This window comes from Temnothorax nylanderi, unplaced genomic scaffold (genome assembly GCF_030848795.1).
Source record: "Temnothorax nylanderi isolate EJ_2023f unplaced genomic scaffold, tnyl_v1.0 TNYL_tig1048_pilon, whole genome shotgun sequence".
In the NCBI taxonomy this organism is placed as follows: Eukaryota; Metazoa; Arthropoda; class Insecta; order Hymenoptera; family Formicidae; genus Temnothorax; species Temnothorax nylanderi.
In genome coordinates this window covers 461-15,833 of record NW_027250110.1, presented here as the reverse complement: position 1 = coordinate 15,833, position 15,373 = coordinate 461, and the positions used below count along the sequence as shown (strand labels likewise).

The following is a 15,373-nucleotide window of genomic DNA, read 5'->3' as shown; positions in this document are numbered from 1 at the left end:
TATAATATTTAAATTTGCCTGTTGCAAAATTTTTTATTTTTTATAGAAAATGTTGATGAGAAAGTTTTGGAAAGTATGACATGGTTGGCAGCTAATGAGGCTCCTTGGACAGAGGTTCTATTACATTGGTCTGCAACATATGATTTAAGGAAAAAAGATTTGCACAATAATCAGGATAGAGATTTGTCTAATATTTTTTTTAAATGGACACATTACAAACATTTACATGGTTATAACCTCATAAATCAAGATTTCAATAAAATGTCTCTGTCAAATGTTGCTTTAAGCGAATCAAATTTTAAACGCTTCTTCAATATAATTCTTCAAAATTTTTCAATTAATTCCAAAGACAACGATGGATATGAAATGCTCAATAAAATAAAAAAGGAGGATTTGAATAATGATATTTATTTTTTTATCATTATTTATACATTATTATACGAATATCAATATTCATATATCAGAAGAATAGATCTATTATATGTTTCAGAACAAAAAATATTAACAATGTTTAAACTGTTACCTCATCTAATACCCCCAAAAGCAATGAAAAAAATTGATGGAGTATGCAAAAAGGCTTCTATTTATGCTGCCGAGAAATGCATGATAAGGACTGTGAAAGTATGTACATATTTAAGAAAAAATTGAACTTTTATGGTCTATTCTCTATTTAAATTATATTTGGCTGTGAATTTTTTTATTTAATCATATTAGTAACTTTGAAGCAAGCCAAATTTTGCACATTTTAATTATATTTAGTTCTTTCGACGTTAAATACCGAAAGCGGTTGATGGACATTACATATATAGAGAGATAGAAAGAAAGATTAGAAGAGGCAGCGTGATATTAACTGCCAGTACTGAAAATCTATAGTGTACGTAAACTATAGATTTTCAGTACTAACAGTGAATATCGGAACGCAGCCTTAATAAACATATATGAAATTAATATAAATCAATTTAAATCATGATAAATCAATATAAAATAATAATAAATCAATATAAAATTATGATAAGTTATGATAAATCAATATAAAATTAATTTGAAGTCAATTTTAATTATTTTAGATAATAATGTATTATATTTTAATAAATATTTATTAAGTTTATGAAATATTTATCGAAAACCATCTTACTATTTTGTGTAATAAATCAAACATTAATTTGAAAGGAGATAATGCTTCTTCATTTTTAGATTTCGGATGCTCAGTTTTAAGTAAATATTAAGTCCATTTAAAGTCTATGCCAGAGTTTTTCATAAAACGCTTAATTAAATTTAAGTTAATATTTTGTTACTACAACAAGCGTTTCTGAAGATTTAATTTGTGAATAGTTCAAATTAAACAACTGTTTATTCAAATGTGGTAAACAGTTACTCAATTTTAGTAGCGCAACATTAAAAACCAGTACATAGAATATTTCTATAAATAAATATTTTCTACATTTTACTTTACATATCTCGTATGTAATAAATGATTTATTACTTTTCAGGAGACAGTATCTCATTCTGAACCATATTTTAATTTATTTTAAAGTACTGTTTATTCTCAAATGTAGTAAAGAGTTACTCAATTTTAGTAGCGCAATATTAAAAACCAGTAGATGGAATATATATATAAATAAATATTTTCTACATTTCACTGTACATATCTCGTATATAATAAATAATTTATTACTTCTTAGCAAACAGTATCTCATTCTGAACAATATTTTAATTTGATTCAAAATAATTGGCCATTGGTACTATGTGACTGAATTATTTACTCAAAACAAATTATTTTTTTTTGGATTGAACAATTTTTTTTTTCAGTGTGTACTTACTTGTTTTTCGATCGTCTTGATCACTCAACAATGAAAGCGCGCACTGTCGGATGTGCTTTTATATTATGTTTCCCCACTCGAGTTAACGATTCGAGAAGGGACGGTGAAAGGCAGATGATAATGAAGACTTCTCGCGGTGATATGTTGTTTTCTACTCGCTCCGTCAGTAATAACCATACTCTCGCTCGCTCGACGAGTCGATGACGTTAATTACGTAACAGCCGCGCCGAAATTCTTTGCAACATAGTGGAGGCAGATTAGATTTTTATCTCGGAACCGGTTAAAACTACTCGGATTTGAACGTTTTTTTTTAAATGTAGGTAATTAAAAACACTACAATGTTTATGGGTTAAAAATTGACTTTAAATTGGCTTTAAATAGGATATTCAAGAAAATTCCGAAAAATTGAAATTCTAAGACAAAACATTTTTTAAACGTGCTAGCTTGCATTTTTTGCTTATAAACTTAAAATAATTATAAAAAGAGGTTTTTCAGATAGTTAATTATGTTTTTATTGATTACAATTTATAAAATTTGAAATGTAATATTTTACGGAATAAAAAATAACATTACAAAAGTGAATAAATGTGATACAAAATATGAAAGTAGGTAAATAGTTTATATTGTTTCTTTACATAATGTTTAAATTTAAATGTTTAAATCTTTATATTTTAAATATTTTTTTAAACTTCTTCCTCGAGTTTATTTTCTAGCAAAATCGTAGGGGAACAATTGGAGCAGTTGTCGCCGTTGCATCCTGAGCAAGCTGGTGAACAGAATAATCCCGTTTTCCTGCATCCGCAATTTCCTCCACATCCTGATTTGCATTTGCAAAAGATGATTTTTATCAATTTTTTAGGGGCAGGTTGCTGATTCATGGGATTTGGCATTAAAAAATTACCAATTTTCCATCTCCATTCGTTTGGTATCAAATTATTATCTAACCATAATTGCGTTTAAAGATAAACTTTTTTTAAGTGTTCTAGAGCTGCACTATTTTTGCTTGTACTGAGACGATCAACGACGATTCAGCGTCAACGCTGGATGTTGAATAAATTCTGCTTTATTTCTTGACGCTAGCGTCAAAGCGAAACCACGTGACCCTAGAAATAATATTTTTTACTTATTTATATTATATAAGTAAATTTATATATATATATATATATATATATAAAATATATTATATTTGAAGATTTTTGTGCTCGCTGAAAATGAGCGTCGAGCGTCAACGTGAAATGGCACCTTTAACCAAGGTTAAATCAAATCAATTTAATTAGAGAGGAGAATATGGCTTAAGTATCGGTGAATTGTGTGCATAATGAGGAGAACGAACGAGAGAAGCAGAGTTATTTTTGCTCGCGCGACCAACGTTTTGTTTACGTTTACTGCCTGTTTTCCACGACTCGCCGTCCTTGCTGACAAATTCGGATGGAACGCGAGTGAAGTGAGCCCGGATTACCGGTTCAGTGTTCTTTACTGATTGCTTCATGTGTGATACGCAGCGAGAGAGAAAGGAGGAGCTGATCGATCAACGCCGAGTTCTTCGGCTTCCGCTCGTCGTGGATCAAAGTGACCTGCGAAAGTATCGCTTTTGAGAGTGTCGAGGCTGCGATCGACCGAGTTGCGGAAATCTACGCGAATTTCCATTCGCGTAGCTGTGCGCCTGGGTGCAGTGGTGTGTGTGCGCCCAAGGTTAGGATCGTGCCGCTGGGAGAGAAAGAGCGGCATTCTCCTCCCGCGCGTGAGTCCCGTTCTTCTTCTTTGATATATGGCCTTTGAGCAAGGGGGTCGATCATGAAAGATTTTCACTCTTCACTTTTCATGTTACGAATATCACGTGAAAATATTTACATGAAAAATGAAAAAATGGTATTACATTTTTTCATGGTACACATTTTATAATATACTAATTTGCACGTGATTTAGTTATTAAAAAAGATATAATGCCTGCCCTATTTCACTGTCTATGATATAAATATTGTTTTCTATCGTAAATTTTCAAAACGTCAAATTTTTCACGTGAACTTTTAGTGAGCGGTTTTATGACCTCTTTTCATGAAAAAATGTATATTTTTCACGTAAATCTTTCACCATCGCATGACTTGCTTAAAAGTGAAAAATATATACGCATACGCATTATGACAGCAACTAGATATTACTAGCAACAGCACAAATGGAGACACCCATGTATAATGGAGACACACGGAGGTTAAGATTTGAGATTTTTATTCCGAGGTAAAAAATCCTTTTTAATCCTATGTAAATATAATAAAATAATAATATAATAAAATAATATAATAATTTTTGTGTGATTTATAATCTGTCGCAGATTGCTGGAGTAAATATGCGAGGAATATATAAACAATGTTTCGACAAGATAGTAGAGAGAAATAAGGAACGAAGGAAAGCTCACGAGAATAGTATTAGTCAGTTCTCCGTGGATGAGGATTTAGGTAGCATCATAAGTTCCAGTGAAGACGAGGCATGGTTAGGAAGTTACAATCCAGCACCCGATGATAATGAACCGGAGCCACCCAAGGAAGCACCTCCGCCTCCACTACCTGACGACGATAGAATGTCTCTGAGTCCTTTAAGTTCGGGAGATGAAAAAATCGAGGAAGTGAGTTTATTATGTGAAATGTAGTATCCAGTGTATATATGCCTATTTTATTTATATTTTCTTGACAGGTAATAGCGTAGACTGAACCTTCGAATCAACTATATCCGGCAACTGGTTACCCAGGACATTTGACTCGCTATCCCTCTAATGACGTTTATAATTGGCCGTGACCGACGCAATATCTTTATCCTTATGGAACGACCTATTTACAGAGCCATTCCATTATCAACCTAATATGGCATCTTTGTCGGCAACAATTGGAAATCATCAAGGAACAAATTATTATTCTTCTTTTCAATCTCGGTTACATGCTATGGCAAACTATAACATCACAAAAGATCCAAGATTTATTATTACGTAGACGTATAAAACTGACCTTTTCATTTTGCCGCGATTTGTTAATTAGGAAACTGTTTAAAATATTCCTATTTAGGGATCTACCATCAATGGAGTGTTGAGCAGAGTTGTAAATAAACTAAAGCAAATTCTAAAGAAGGATTTTAATAAGATGATAGAAAATACAGCTTTCAAATTGTTCGAAGTTTGGTGGGACGAAAAGAAATCAAAGAAGACTCAAACTCAGGGTAGCGGCGATAATATTATTGTTAATAACACGACGAAAGAGGATGTGAAGCCGCATGCGAAACACACAAATCATGTGAACGAGTGCAGACCGATTCCATCGTTCCATAATGAATTAGGTAAGCAAGGAAGCAGATTTTATCACTGTAGATCTTTTTAGAGATTGTACTTATTCTATATGCATATGTTTATATTTATGTATAAAATTATATTGTTTTATATTATAATTACATTTATATCATCTAATAATTATATTTTGCGTTATTAAATTTATATATATATATATTTTTTTCTTAAGGAGAGGGTGGTTAGTAAAATCAATTTGATAAGAATTAGTTCAAATTTACGGAGAATATTCGTCTATGGGAATCTGTCGTCCATGCCAAAGTTGAAGACAATCGTCTGCATGGTTGTCGAGTAATTAATTATTGAAGTATACTCTTGTCTCTCTCTTATACACGGGCGACACAGCAGAAATGTTACCTAACCTGTAATGTAACTCTCGAAAGCATATTAAAAGTGATAAGAATTTAGTGAAAATAGGTGCAAATAACTCTTTACATATTTAGGAAGAACTTTCTCGAAGACTGAAATGATTCGTCTTTATAATTATCAAGAAATTGTAAAAATAAAACAGGACCACATTTATTATTTCCACATTTCAATGTGGATAATAACGTATTTGGGTTTTAATTGTACAAACAACTCTTTTTAAACCTTAAGAAACAGCAATTAAATGTATTCCACATATTTATTTGCTAAAATTCGTTTATTTCACGCGACGAAAATCTAACCTATATGCTTTTTCCCTGCCGCGCGCCCCTTCCCCGCACAGAGAACGAACCAACCTCCTTAAGAGAGTGATGATTATAACTTTTATCTAATGTCGCAATTTTTTCTCTATTTTGCATCAGCTACTCATTTTGTTCGATGTTTGCTTTAGGTAACGCAGACGAGCTCGTGAATCATCAACCGAACGGTAAAATGTCTCTACTCTTGAATTGGCGAACGAAGAAATCGTTGAATCTTTTGAACATCACTTACGACGTGACGCCGGCCGATCTTGTGACGGCTGTTATCACGGAATTGGCGATTTTGCCATGCACTAGTGTTCCTGTGACTTTACGGATTAAACCTTCCGAGATTTAAATATGTACGTTTTCTCGAGAAAAGATTTAAACGAAAAACTGACCAACGCGTCTAAAAAGGAAGACAAGTGACAAGGAATTACTGAATACTGAGTACAATATTTTGATGTAAATATACGCGCGGATTATTGTACTTTTTATTTGACCATTTCACACAAACGAAGCAACTGTATTAATCGAATATAGTACGAGATTAATATCGATTAATACATTGCTGTGTATAAAATCGTTGAAATATATTTTCTTGTTCTTAGACATTTTCTACGACGTCTATTTTATCGTATAAATTTTTTTAGGTTGATATCAACGATACATTTCTTACACTTCTCCTTGAGTTCCTAAAGGTATAAATTTTGAAAGTATTAATTTTCAAACTCTCCCCAAATAATAAAATATTTAAAAATATATAAAAAAATATTACTGTAATAGTACTGAACGTTTGGGTCATGAGATCACAGTGTTTATCCATATTAACCATTTGTACCAAATCGCTACACTTCTCTAAAATATATTCCACATCTTGCAATTTTCTGCCACCCACTGAAAGAACAATCATGATTAAGCTCAAGTTGCAGAATGTAGTTTTAATAGGTTACACATGTATCGGTATACCTGGTATATGTAGAAAAGCGTCAAGCAATTCCTCTAGGATATATTCAGCGCGTCTTTGGAACAATTCATTAATAGCAGCAATCCAGTGCTTTATAGCACACTTTAATGCAGTTATTGCAGTCCAAGGTGGCTTTATAATGACATATATTTTCCACTCTGCTTCTCCATAAATCTCTGACATTTGCTTTGTGATAATCTGAACATAAAAATATTCGTTCAATATGAGATCGTGAAAATTGACACATTTCATAATCTAACATACAATGCGTACCGTTGACAAAAAGTTTTTCACGATCAATTTGGTGTCCTCAAAAATATCATCTGTTAAACGTAATTCGTCGTTAAAGAGAGACTTTTCAACGGGACCACCATTCAAATTGTTGCCCATTATACCAATCGTATCTAAATAATCTATTTTTTCAAGTAGATCATTGCGTCCCAATGCCAGTCCAAGGTATATTATATCATCGCTTTAGTGCAGAGATTTTTGTCATAAGATAGCAAGACCTACATATATAAAATAAAAATAACACTTCTATTCGTTCTTAACATATGCGTGCATTATATATGATGTAACAAAAGGACAACTTGCCACTGATCTTCCTAATTGATGAATAAGAAAAAAGAACTCGCATTTGTGGTGTGAATGTGACTTCATTATCATTATTGTCTCGAGATGTTACTGATATATCGTCCCTTAACTTTGAAGAGGAGTTTCTTGGAGGGAAACTACTTCTCTTAGTTTCCACTGTCCTTGCATACGAAACTTCTAACGACGAGGGAAAAGACTTATTCCTGGCTTTTAATCTCTGCAGCACCTTCGCTTTAAGGGCCTTTATTTGCGGGGTGTCCAAGATTTTATCATACGAACGTCGTCGATTGGATATTTCCTTTTTCTCAACATTGCGCTCAGGTGTCATTGCACTGCGATGAATCTCTTCTTCGTGAATTTTACATTCATTTACTAAAGATGTCTACACAACAAATGTTATACAATTAACAACTTTTAAGAGTTATAGAATAAGGAGACAACTTAACGTGTTCTACAGCAGACAAATAAACCATGAAAAGTAACGTACTTTGCCGCCTCCAATGTTGACTGAATTCATGAAAATTGATTTGTTTTCACATTAAAGTAATACACTCTGTCCGGATGACTTTTAGAGCTGACAGTAATCCAATCCTTCGGCAGTTTACGCTTTAACATGTTGAGGAGATGCGCATTGTAGCAGGAAATTTGAAAAGGAGGCCGTATTAGTCGTTTAATCATCCTTCAACGATCCTCTGGCAAAACAAAACTCTGTGAAAAGATAATTGTATGTATACATACATACGTATTGATACGTATTACGTCGCGACCTCATGCAATGGGCGCGTTCAGCAGACACAACTGTTGCACAACCTAACAATGCCTCGTCTTCACTGGAACTTATGACGCTACCTAAATCCTTATCCACGGAGAACTGACTAATGCTATTCTCGTGAGTTTTCCTTCGTTCTTTATTTCTCTCTACTATCTTGTCGAAACATTGTTTATATATTCCTCGCATATTTACTCCATCAATCTGCGACAGATTTAATCACAAAAATTAATAAGTTAAACAACTATATCTTCTACATGTATAAAATATTTAGAGGTTATCCTTGATTGCGAAAAACGTATAGCAAATTTAACAGTTTATTAAGTTATAACGTAAATTTAATGTACAAATTAATACATTAAATGACATTTTACTTAAAAGAAGGGTAAATATGCAGAATTGTGGCTTCCTCACCGATTTCGTTAAACTTAGGCTTAATCGACGCGTTTTTGCGTGAAACGAAAGAATCTGGCAGAAAAAAGTGTCGCTCTGCCCCGCGAAGCGAGATATTAACAGTTAAAGTTGACGACTATCAGGTTATGAGACCTGTCATACCGACGAGATGTAGCGACTACGAACATGCCCTGTGGCCATATGCGCATGCTCAGTGGCCGCACGCGCATGCAAGAGGTCACGTGACAACTGTTTGGTCGGTAAGTCAGAAGTGTAATATAATTCGAAATGATATTCTTTCGGCGTATAGATTAGTGACGCGCTTTAAAAGTATTTAAGTGTTTAAAGCGCGTCAACTAACCTATGTAGGTTAGTGACGCGATTTAAAAGTATTTAAGTGTTTAAAGCACGTCACTAAAACCTAAGCAGGGCGCACATGTGTGTGCCTTGCTTTAACGAAAATCACAACTTCTATAAAGCAGGGCATACATACACACGTGTGTGTGCCCTGCTTTAATGAAAATCACAACTTCTATAAAGCAGGGCATACACACGTGTGTGTGTGCCCTGCTTTAACGAAAATCACAACTTCTATAAAGCAGGACATACACACGTGTGTGTGCCCTGCTTTAACGAAAATCACAACTTCTATAAAGCAGGGTATACACACGTGTGTGTGTGTGTGTGTGTGTGTGTGTGTGTGTGTGTGTGTGTGTGTGTGTGCGTGCGTGCGTGCGTGTGTGTGTGTGTGTGACGTGCTTTAACGAAAATCACAACTTCTATAAAGCAGGAAATACACACCTGTGTGTGTGCCCTGCTTTAACGAAAATCATTAAACAGTTAAATACTTTTAAAGCGTGTCACTAATCTACATAGGTTAGTTGACGCGCTTTAAACACTTAAATACTTTTAAAGCGCGTCACTAATCTATACGCCGAAAGAATATCATTTTGAATTATGTTACACTTCTGACTTACCAACCACAGTTGTCACGTAACCTCTTACATGCGCGTGCGGCCACTGAGCATGCGCATATGGCCACAGGGCTTGTTCGTAGTCGCTACATCTCGTCGGTATGACAGGTCTCATAACCTGATAGTCGTCAACTTTAACTGTTAATATCTCGCTTCGCGGGGCAGAGCGACACTTTTTTCTGCCAGATTCTTTCGTTTCACGCAAAAACGCGTCGATTAAGCCTAAGTTTAACGAAATCGGTGAGGAAGCCACAATTCTGCATATTTACCAAAAGAAGAAGATTACCTCGGATAAAGATCTTAAAATACCAGCGATGTGACCAACTGGACCAACTGCCGCAGTCCTCGCAGCTATGCAGCAGCCATTTCACGTGATTTCACGTGATTTCACGTTTCACGGAACAGTTTCATTTTTCACCGTTTACATTTCACTTTTCACAATTCACGCTAGGGGAAAAGTTTCATGATCGACCCCCTGTACTGCTCTTTAAGCCTTTAAGCGGCTTTAAGCCTTGTGTACACGATACTAGAAATCGGTCCGAGTTTCGGTTTAAGCCAATCAACTTGCAGCTCTTACAGAAAAGCAGCAGTTTCATTGGCTTAAACCGAAACTCGGACCGATTTCTAGTATCGTGTACACACAAGGCTTTATATGGCCAGGACGAACCAATAGTCTTATGAGCCGTGAGGCGTGTCTTTTTTCAATTGCATTGACGCAAGTATGAGCCGTGAGGCGTGTCTTTTTTCAATTGCACTGACGCGAGTATGTGTAGTTGTGTGTGTATGTCCGCGGTGTCGGAAACTCGGGTTAAGGTGGTTCAAGCAGTAATTTGAAGTCACAAAAACAACTATTGTTACTAGTAACAAATATGAATGATTTAGTATGTAAAAATCAGCATACATTTAAATTAATTATTCCGTAAGGTGTTTTCTCATTTAACCGTTGCTATAAACTGAAAATATCAGAACAAAGTCACAAATTTGACTAGAGTTGGTGATATAACCATAAATATGATCACGCCGGTAAAGAATAAAATATACTAAAATAGAAAAAATATACGTCACAATTTCTACAATTCCGCAATAGTGAATATATTCATACAACTGCCGAAAAAAATATGTTATCCATAAGGAACCTCCATTCAACGGTGGGAGAATGGTAGGACACGCGTCTTGTGCGTCAGCTGACGCGTGCGACGTTGCCAAGCAGCCACTCAAGACGGCCGCCATGACTCTCGTGTCGTGTCGAAACGTCGAAAGTTGCCGAAAGTTTGTCGAAAGTTTCGCTTTATTTATATACGGTACGGTCAATCAGTTTGGTGTCGCGTCAGTATCTTTAGAAATGTTTATTGCATCGATTAAACAGTTTTTTATTCGTTTATCTACTCGAGAAGTATGAACGTATTCCATAAATGTGCGATCTGACCCTCCTTTCCCTATTATCACCATGTAAAATTGGCAAAGTTTACGGACATATATCTCCGGAACCAAGCGGTAAAAAAATTCGAAATTTTTCAGACACACTCTAGGAACGTTAACCTTTCATTTAATATCATATTTTCCGGGCTATCTACATTTGACCTAAATGCTTGAACCACCTTAATGCCGTAGGTTTGTTAGGCCCAAGGAACTGCGCGGATCACTTCCCCCTGCGGCCGCGTGAGTCCCGTGAGTCCCGTGCCCGTGGCCGGGAAAGGAGAGCGGCAAGGAATCTGGAATCGGCGTTGCGGCGCGCGCGAGGCACACCGAGGAAAACGGAATATCGAATCGCTGGGCGGAGAGGGGTAGCAGTCTTCGATCGAGATCTGGATTACGCGGGCGCGTCGAGGATCGCCAAGATTTTACCAATTCGTAAAAAAGGAGAACACAAACAGGGATTGTATGAGGGAGGGCTCTCACTTTTTTTCACGCTGCTTACTGCTTACATCGAGCTTTAAAGCTTTAAAAAGTAAGTGTATCAATTTTGGTTATTTTATGTATACATATCCCATACAGCACAAAATGTTTTTTAAATATTTTTAAAATATTTTTTAGGAAGATTAAAATAATTTAAAATAATTTACAAAAATATTTTTAGAATGTTTCTATGTCCGTCAGATCATGTCAGAAAAATATTTTCAAAAATATTTTTAAAAGATTGCAAATAAATATATTCAATAATATTTGTAAAATCTTTTAGAAATATTGTTTTAAAAAATAAAATATGTTCATAATAATTTTAAAAATGCTTTAAAAATGACATAAATATGAGTCATTTAAAGGTATGTATATACCGTTATGCTGTTGTGAATTAAGAATTTTAGAAAAACAAAAAAAAATACATTTATTATATATATGTCGTGTGTGCATACAGCCGCGCGGTCACCCATCCGAGTCAGTACCGCACCTAACGTCGCTTGACATCGATGATCGAACGGACTAGTGGTGATCCTTTGATTCTGACGCTTCCTTGTTGCTTATACTTCTATATAACATATCTTTATAGTGTTCAAAAATCGTGTAATGATAACCGGTAAATATTAAAAATAATAACGCAATTACAATTAATGTACAATAATTATTAATATAAAATTATTATATTAATATTATATTTAACATAATATAATATTAATATAATAACGTTAACAACATGCATGATAACGCCTAAAGACGCTACCTGACAAAATAAAGAATTTATTTAATGAATTGAATCAAAGTTGAAAAATAATTAGGAATTAAATTTAAAGAAACATAAATCTAAAAAAAATCTATTCTTTATGTATGTGTGTGCATATATGTTCACGGAGTAAGTTATAGTACCTACTATTCAATTCAATTCAAAGAGTACTTTATTTGCCCCGAAGGGGCCTTATTATGGGGGGGTTTTTTACGGAACGTTTATAGTACCTACTATATTTTCAATTATTCTTATAATATTTTTGCAATGTTGTTCTAATATTTCAACGAAATGTTGCAATTGTCTTTACAACATTACATTGCAACTTGTAACGTTCCTGGCAATGTCTTGCAAGCTTCTATGCTGTATGGGTCTGTTTTAATTAAGAAAAACTCAAAAAATGAAAATAAAATTGTCGTGTACCAAATTTGGTCTTAAAATGACGTCTAATTCATGTCCTTTTCATGACGTCATACTTTCATATCTACAATAGTACGTCAAATACACGTCATATAAAGGACATATGACGTCGTGGACGAAATATGATCTTAAATTGACGTCAATAAGACCATGTGTGCTACCTGGGATATTTACATGGGAAGTATATATATATATATATATATATATATATATATACAATTTCTGTAACTTTTAAAGTAAATATCTCAGAAACGGGTCGGACAATCGATCGCAAATTTAACACAGGTTTTTGGGATATATAAGTGCACAATCTCTGTAAATTTCAGCTTTATCCCTTTATTTTCACATAAGCGACATACATCTTTAATTAAGAATATTTTATAATATTTCAAAAATATTTTTGAAAATATTTGAAAAAAGATTATAAAACCAATAAGAAATAAAAATATTTTTTAAATATTTTGAAACAAGATTATGATACAATAAATATGTAGATTTGAATTAATATTTTAAAAATACATTTCAAATATTTAAGAAAATTTTATCTGGGTGATAAAAAAGAACGTTTTTAAAAATATTTTTAAAAAATTCTTAAAATATTCTTTAAAAAGTTACCACAAAAGGTTTTTAAACCATTTTAAAATATTCCTAAAACCATTTTAAAATGTTTCTCGCAATATTTTTATAGAAATATTTAGAAATATTTTTTGAAAACATTTTGTGCTGTATGGGATGTATATATATGTAATGTATCCCGTTCCGATCACGTGCATAGCACGAGGGTCTCATTTACAATACAAGTTTTTTTCTTATCTGTTGTAGCAAATTCTACTGCTGTTATTCTTCATTACTTCCACATTTAGTCCCACCTCGACAACTGCAGAAACTTGATTCTGGAAAAAACATAAAGGCGAGAATATATCTGAGGCAAGAGATGCTTTTATACTCCATGTGACAGTAAGTTTTATTGATATGCTTCGTTATATTCAGTTAACTTTTTATTAAGACACCGAATTTAAATGTTTATTCAAAAAGCAAGTTGGAAATTGCTTGTGACAAGTTATTTGACAAACTAATAAATATAAATTAACAATTAAAGTAATTATTAAATCGACCGTAACTGGCGATATATGACGTCTTTCCGATATGAACATAGAAAAACTGTGAGCCAACTTGGTTTGTCGGATTCATACTACATATTATTAATTTCGACCATGGGTTTTGGTCAGTTGATGTAATTTCTAAGTTAAATAGTTTAAATTTTTATTGCGAAAAAATATTACCCCAGCCAGGGTTTGAACCTGGAACCTCCCGTATACCGTGCGGGTGTCGTGCCAATTCGACCACTGGGGCTGTGGTAATATTTTTATCGCAATAACAACTATAAGATGGAGCACCGGTTCCTCAGGTCGACGGTGTATAATAAACAGAATAATAAATTTCTTTCGCCAGTATATAGAATAACAATTGTTATTATTCTATATACTGGCGAAAGAAATTTATTATTCTAATAAATATACTTTTTTTAACTTCACTTTGTTATTACATCTGCTATTGCATTGCTATTGCATCTGCTTCTATATTTAAGAAAAAATCAAGATATACCTAAAATATCTCTAACTTTTCTTCTTTAAAGTATATATTATTTGATTCTTAGAAAAATTGACACCTAGTAGTTTGTTTTTGTTAAAAATAGTAAAAAATTTTATATTACATATTTTGTGATTTTTATTAAAAGACATATTTTCTTTTTTGTACTAATCTACTTTTATGTGCCAAATTCTATAAAGATTACAATAAAGATGTCAAAATATATATTTCCTTTTTTATACTAATCTGGTTTCATAAGCCACATTCTACAGATTACAATAAAAATAGATTGTTTTTTTTTTCGCTTTTATAAAGTGGAGCATATGCTAAAGTTTCCTGAATCTTTTGCTTCTTGTAAAATTGTAATGTAATAGTAACTTTTTTATTTTATTTTTCTTATATATAGATGCCAGGAGATATTAACCCCGCTATTCAACGAAGGCGTGCTGTGGCTTTAAAGCTTAAAACTAGAGTTCAACCCTTTGTTCTTCTTGTTGGGCCTACGGTGGAACAATACGAGTGTTGCTACGTCATAATTGATGACGTCAAATATCAATTTAACAATGTGTTGAAAGCCTTCGATCAATGTTTCAAAGCAATACAAGTTTTGATGACTGAATATTCATATGAAGCAAGAGGTGCATGGCTTTTTGTTCAGCAAGCTCTATATCGTATCTCCACAAAGTATGATAGAAAGAATTCAACTGTCAATGCGCTTGTTAAATCCTTTGAAGTTCTTCAAACAAAAATTGCGAATGAAACTGAGCAAACATCTGGTTAAAGTTTTAATTTAAGTTTAAATCTACGACGTTTTCAAGTTTGTAGGCTTCTATTCTAACAGCTTGAGGTAGCCTCTAAACATTACTATCGTGATGTATTTTGTAATGAATACAATTTATCCTTTCATAAACCAAAAAAGGATCAATGTGACCAATGCACAGCTTTTAAAAATTTATCAGTCGGTGAAAAATTGATAGCCCAGAAGGAACAAGATGAACACTTACGAAATAAAGACTTTGCCAGAAATTGTATGAAAGAGGATAAGCAGGCTGCTGTGAATGACTCCACCATTTGTTGCGCATCTTTCGATTTACAAAAAGTTTTGAATGTCCCATGCGCTGAATCATCTGCTTTTTATTATAAAAGAAAATTATCTATATATAATTTTACCATTTTTGATTTGGCTACGAAAGAGGG

At 33.5% G+C, this 15,373-nt stretch overlaps 2 protein-coding genes and 2 long non-coding RNA genes across 19 annotated transcripts in view; 1 reads left to right on the top strand and 3 right to left on the bottom strand.

Moving 5' to 3' along the window:
• The window catches only part of LOC139786474 (translation initiation factor eIF2B subunit delta-like), a 14,608-nt gene extending 8,183 nt beyond the window's left edge, over positions 1-6,425 (top strand). For 4 of the 14 annotated variants that reach the window (XR_011722310.1, XR_011722311.1, XR_011722301.1 and 1 more), the window contains 5 exons: positions 47-621; positions 1,491-4,055; positions 4,150-4,440; positions 4,509-5,141; positions 5,966-6,425. Coding sequence is in view for 1 of the 14 variants with exons in the window: in XM_071725629.1 (XP_071581730.1) it covers positions 4,949-5,141; positions 5,966-6,171 (399 nt within the window). In the remaining 13 variants the exon portion in view is untranslated. Of the gene's footprint in view, positions 1-46; positions 622-1,490; positions 4,056-4,149; positions 4,441-4,508; positions 5,142-5,320; positions 5,773-5,965 lie in introns of those variants that run through there. The other 10 variants (XR_011722306.1, XR_011722305.1, XR_011722303.1 and 7 more) reach the window with 10 other exon arrangements.
• Positions 2,421-15,373, bottom strand: LOC139786478 (uncharacterized). Its single transcript, XR_011722315.1, has 2 exons — positions 15,181-15,373; positions 2,421-2,923 (listed from the first exon to the last, which is right to left on the bottom strand). It is a non-coding gene; the product is annotated as an uncharacterized lncRNA (long non-coding RNA).
• On the bottom strand, positions 5,755-7,775 carry LOC139786477 (uncharacterized). Its single transcript, XM_071725634.1, has 5 exons — positions 7,375-7,775; positions 7,054-7,289; positions 6,783-6,978; positions 6,592-6,710; positions 5,755-6,508 (listed from the first exon to the last, which is right to left on the bottom strand). Exons 2-5 carry the CDS (start codon positions 7,168-7,170, stop codon positions 6,446-6,448), a joined length of 495 nt encoding a protein of 164 aa, XP_071581735.1. The 5' UTR covers positions 7,171-7,289; positions 7,375-7,775; the 3' UTR covers positions 5,755-6,445.
• Positions 7,868-9,936, bottom strand: LOC139786479 (uncharacterized). 3 transcript variants are annotated; one of them, XR_011722317.1, is made up of 3 exons: positions 9,797-9,936; positions 8,185-8,347; positions 7,868-8,082 (listed from the first exon to the last, which is right to left on the bottom strand). It is a non-coding gene; the product is annotated as an uncharacterized lncRNA (long non-coding RNA). The 3 variants fall into 3 exon arrangements; XR_011722316.1 differs by having other exon boundaries at positions 7,868-8,347; XR_011722318.1 differs by lacking the exon at positions 9,797-9,936 and adding an exon at positions 8,558-8,786 and having other exon boundaries at positions 7,868-8,347.

What these genes read in the sequence shown, in the direction of transcription:
- LOC139786477 (XM_071725634.1), bottom strand. Translation starts at nt 7,170, where the DNA reads ATGGGCAACAATTTGAATGGTGGTCCCGTTGAAAAGTCTCTCTTTAAC. An exon ending in CGCTTTTCTACATATACCAG is followed by an intron (nt 6,711 to 6,782) that starts GTATACCGATAC and finishes TTGTTCTTTCAG; the next exon opens with TGGGTGGCAGAAAATTGCAA. An exon ending in AAACGTTCAGTACTATTACA is followed by an intron (nt 6,509 to 6,591) that starts GTAATATTTTTT and finishes TTATACCTTTAG; the next exon opens with GAACTCAAGGAGAAGTGTAA.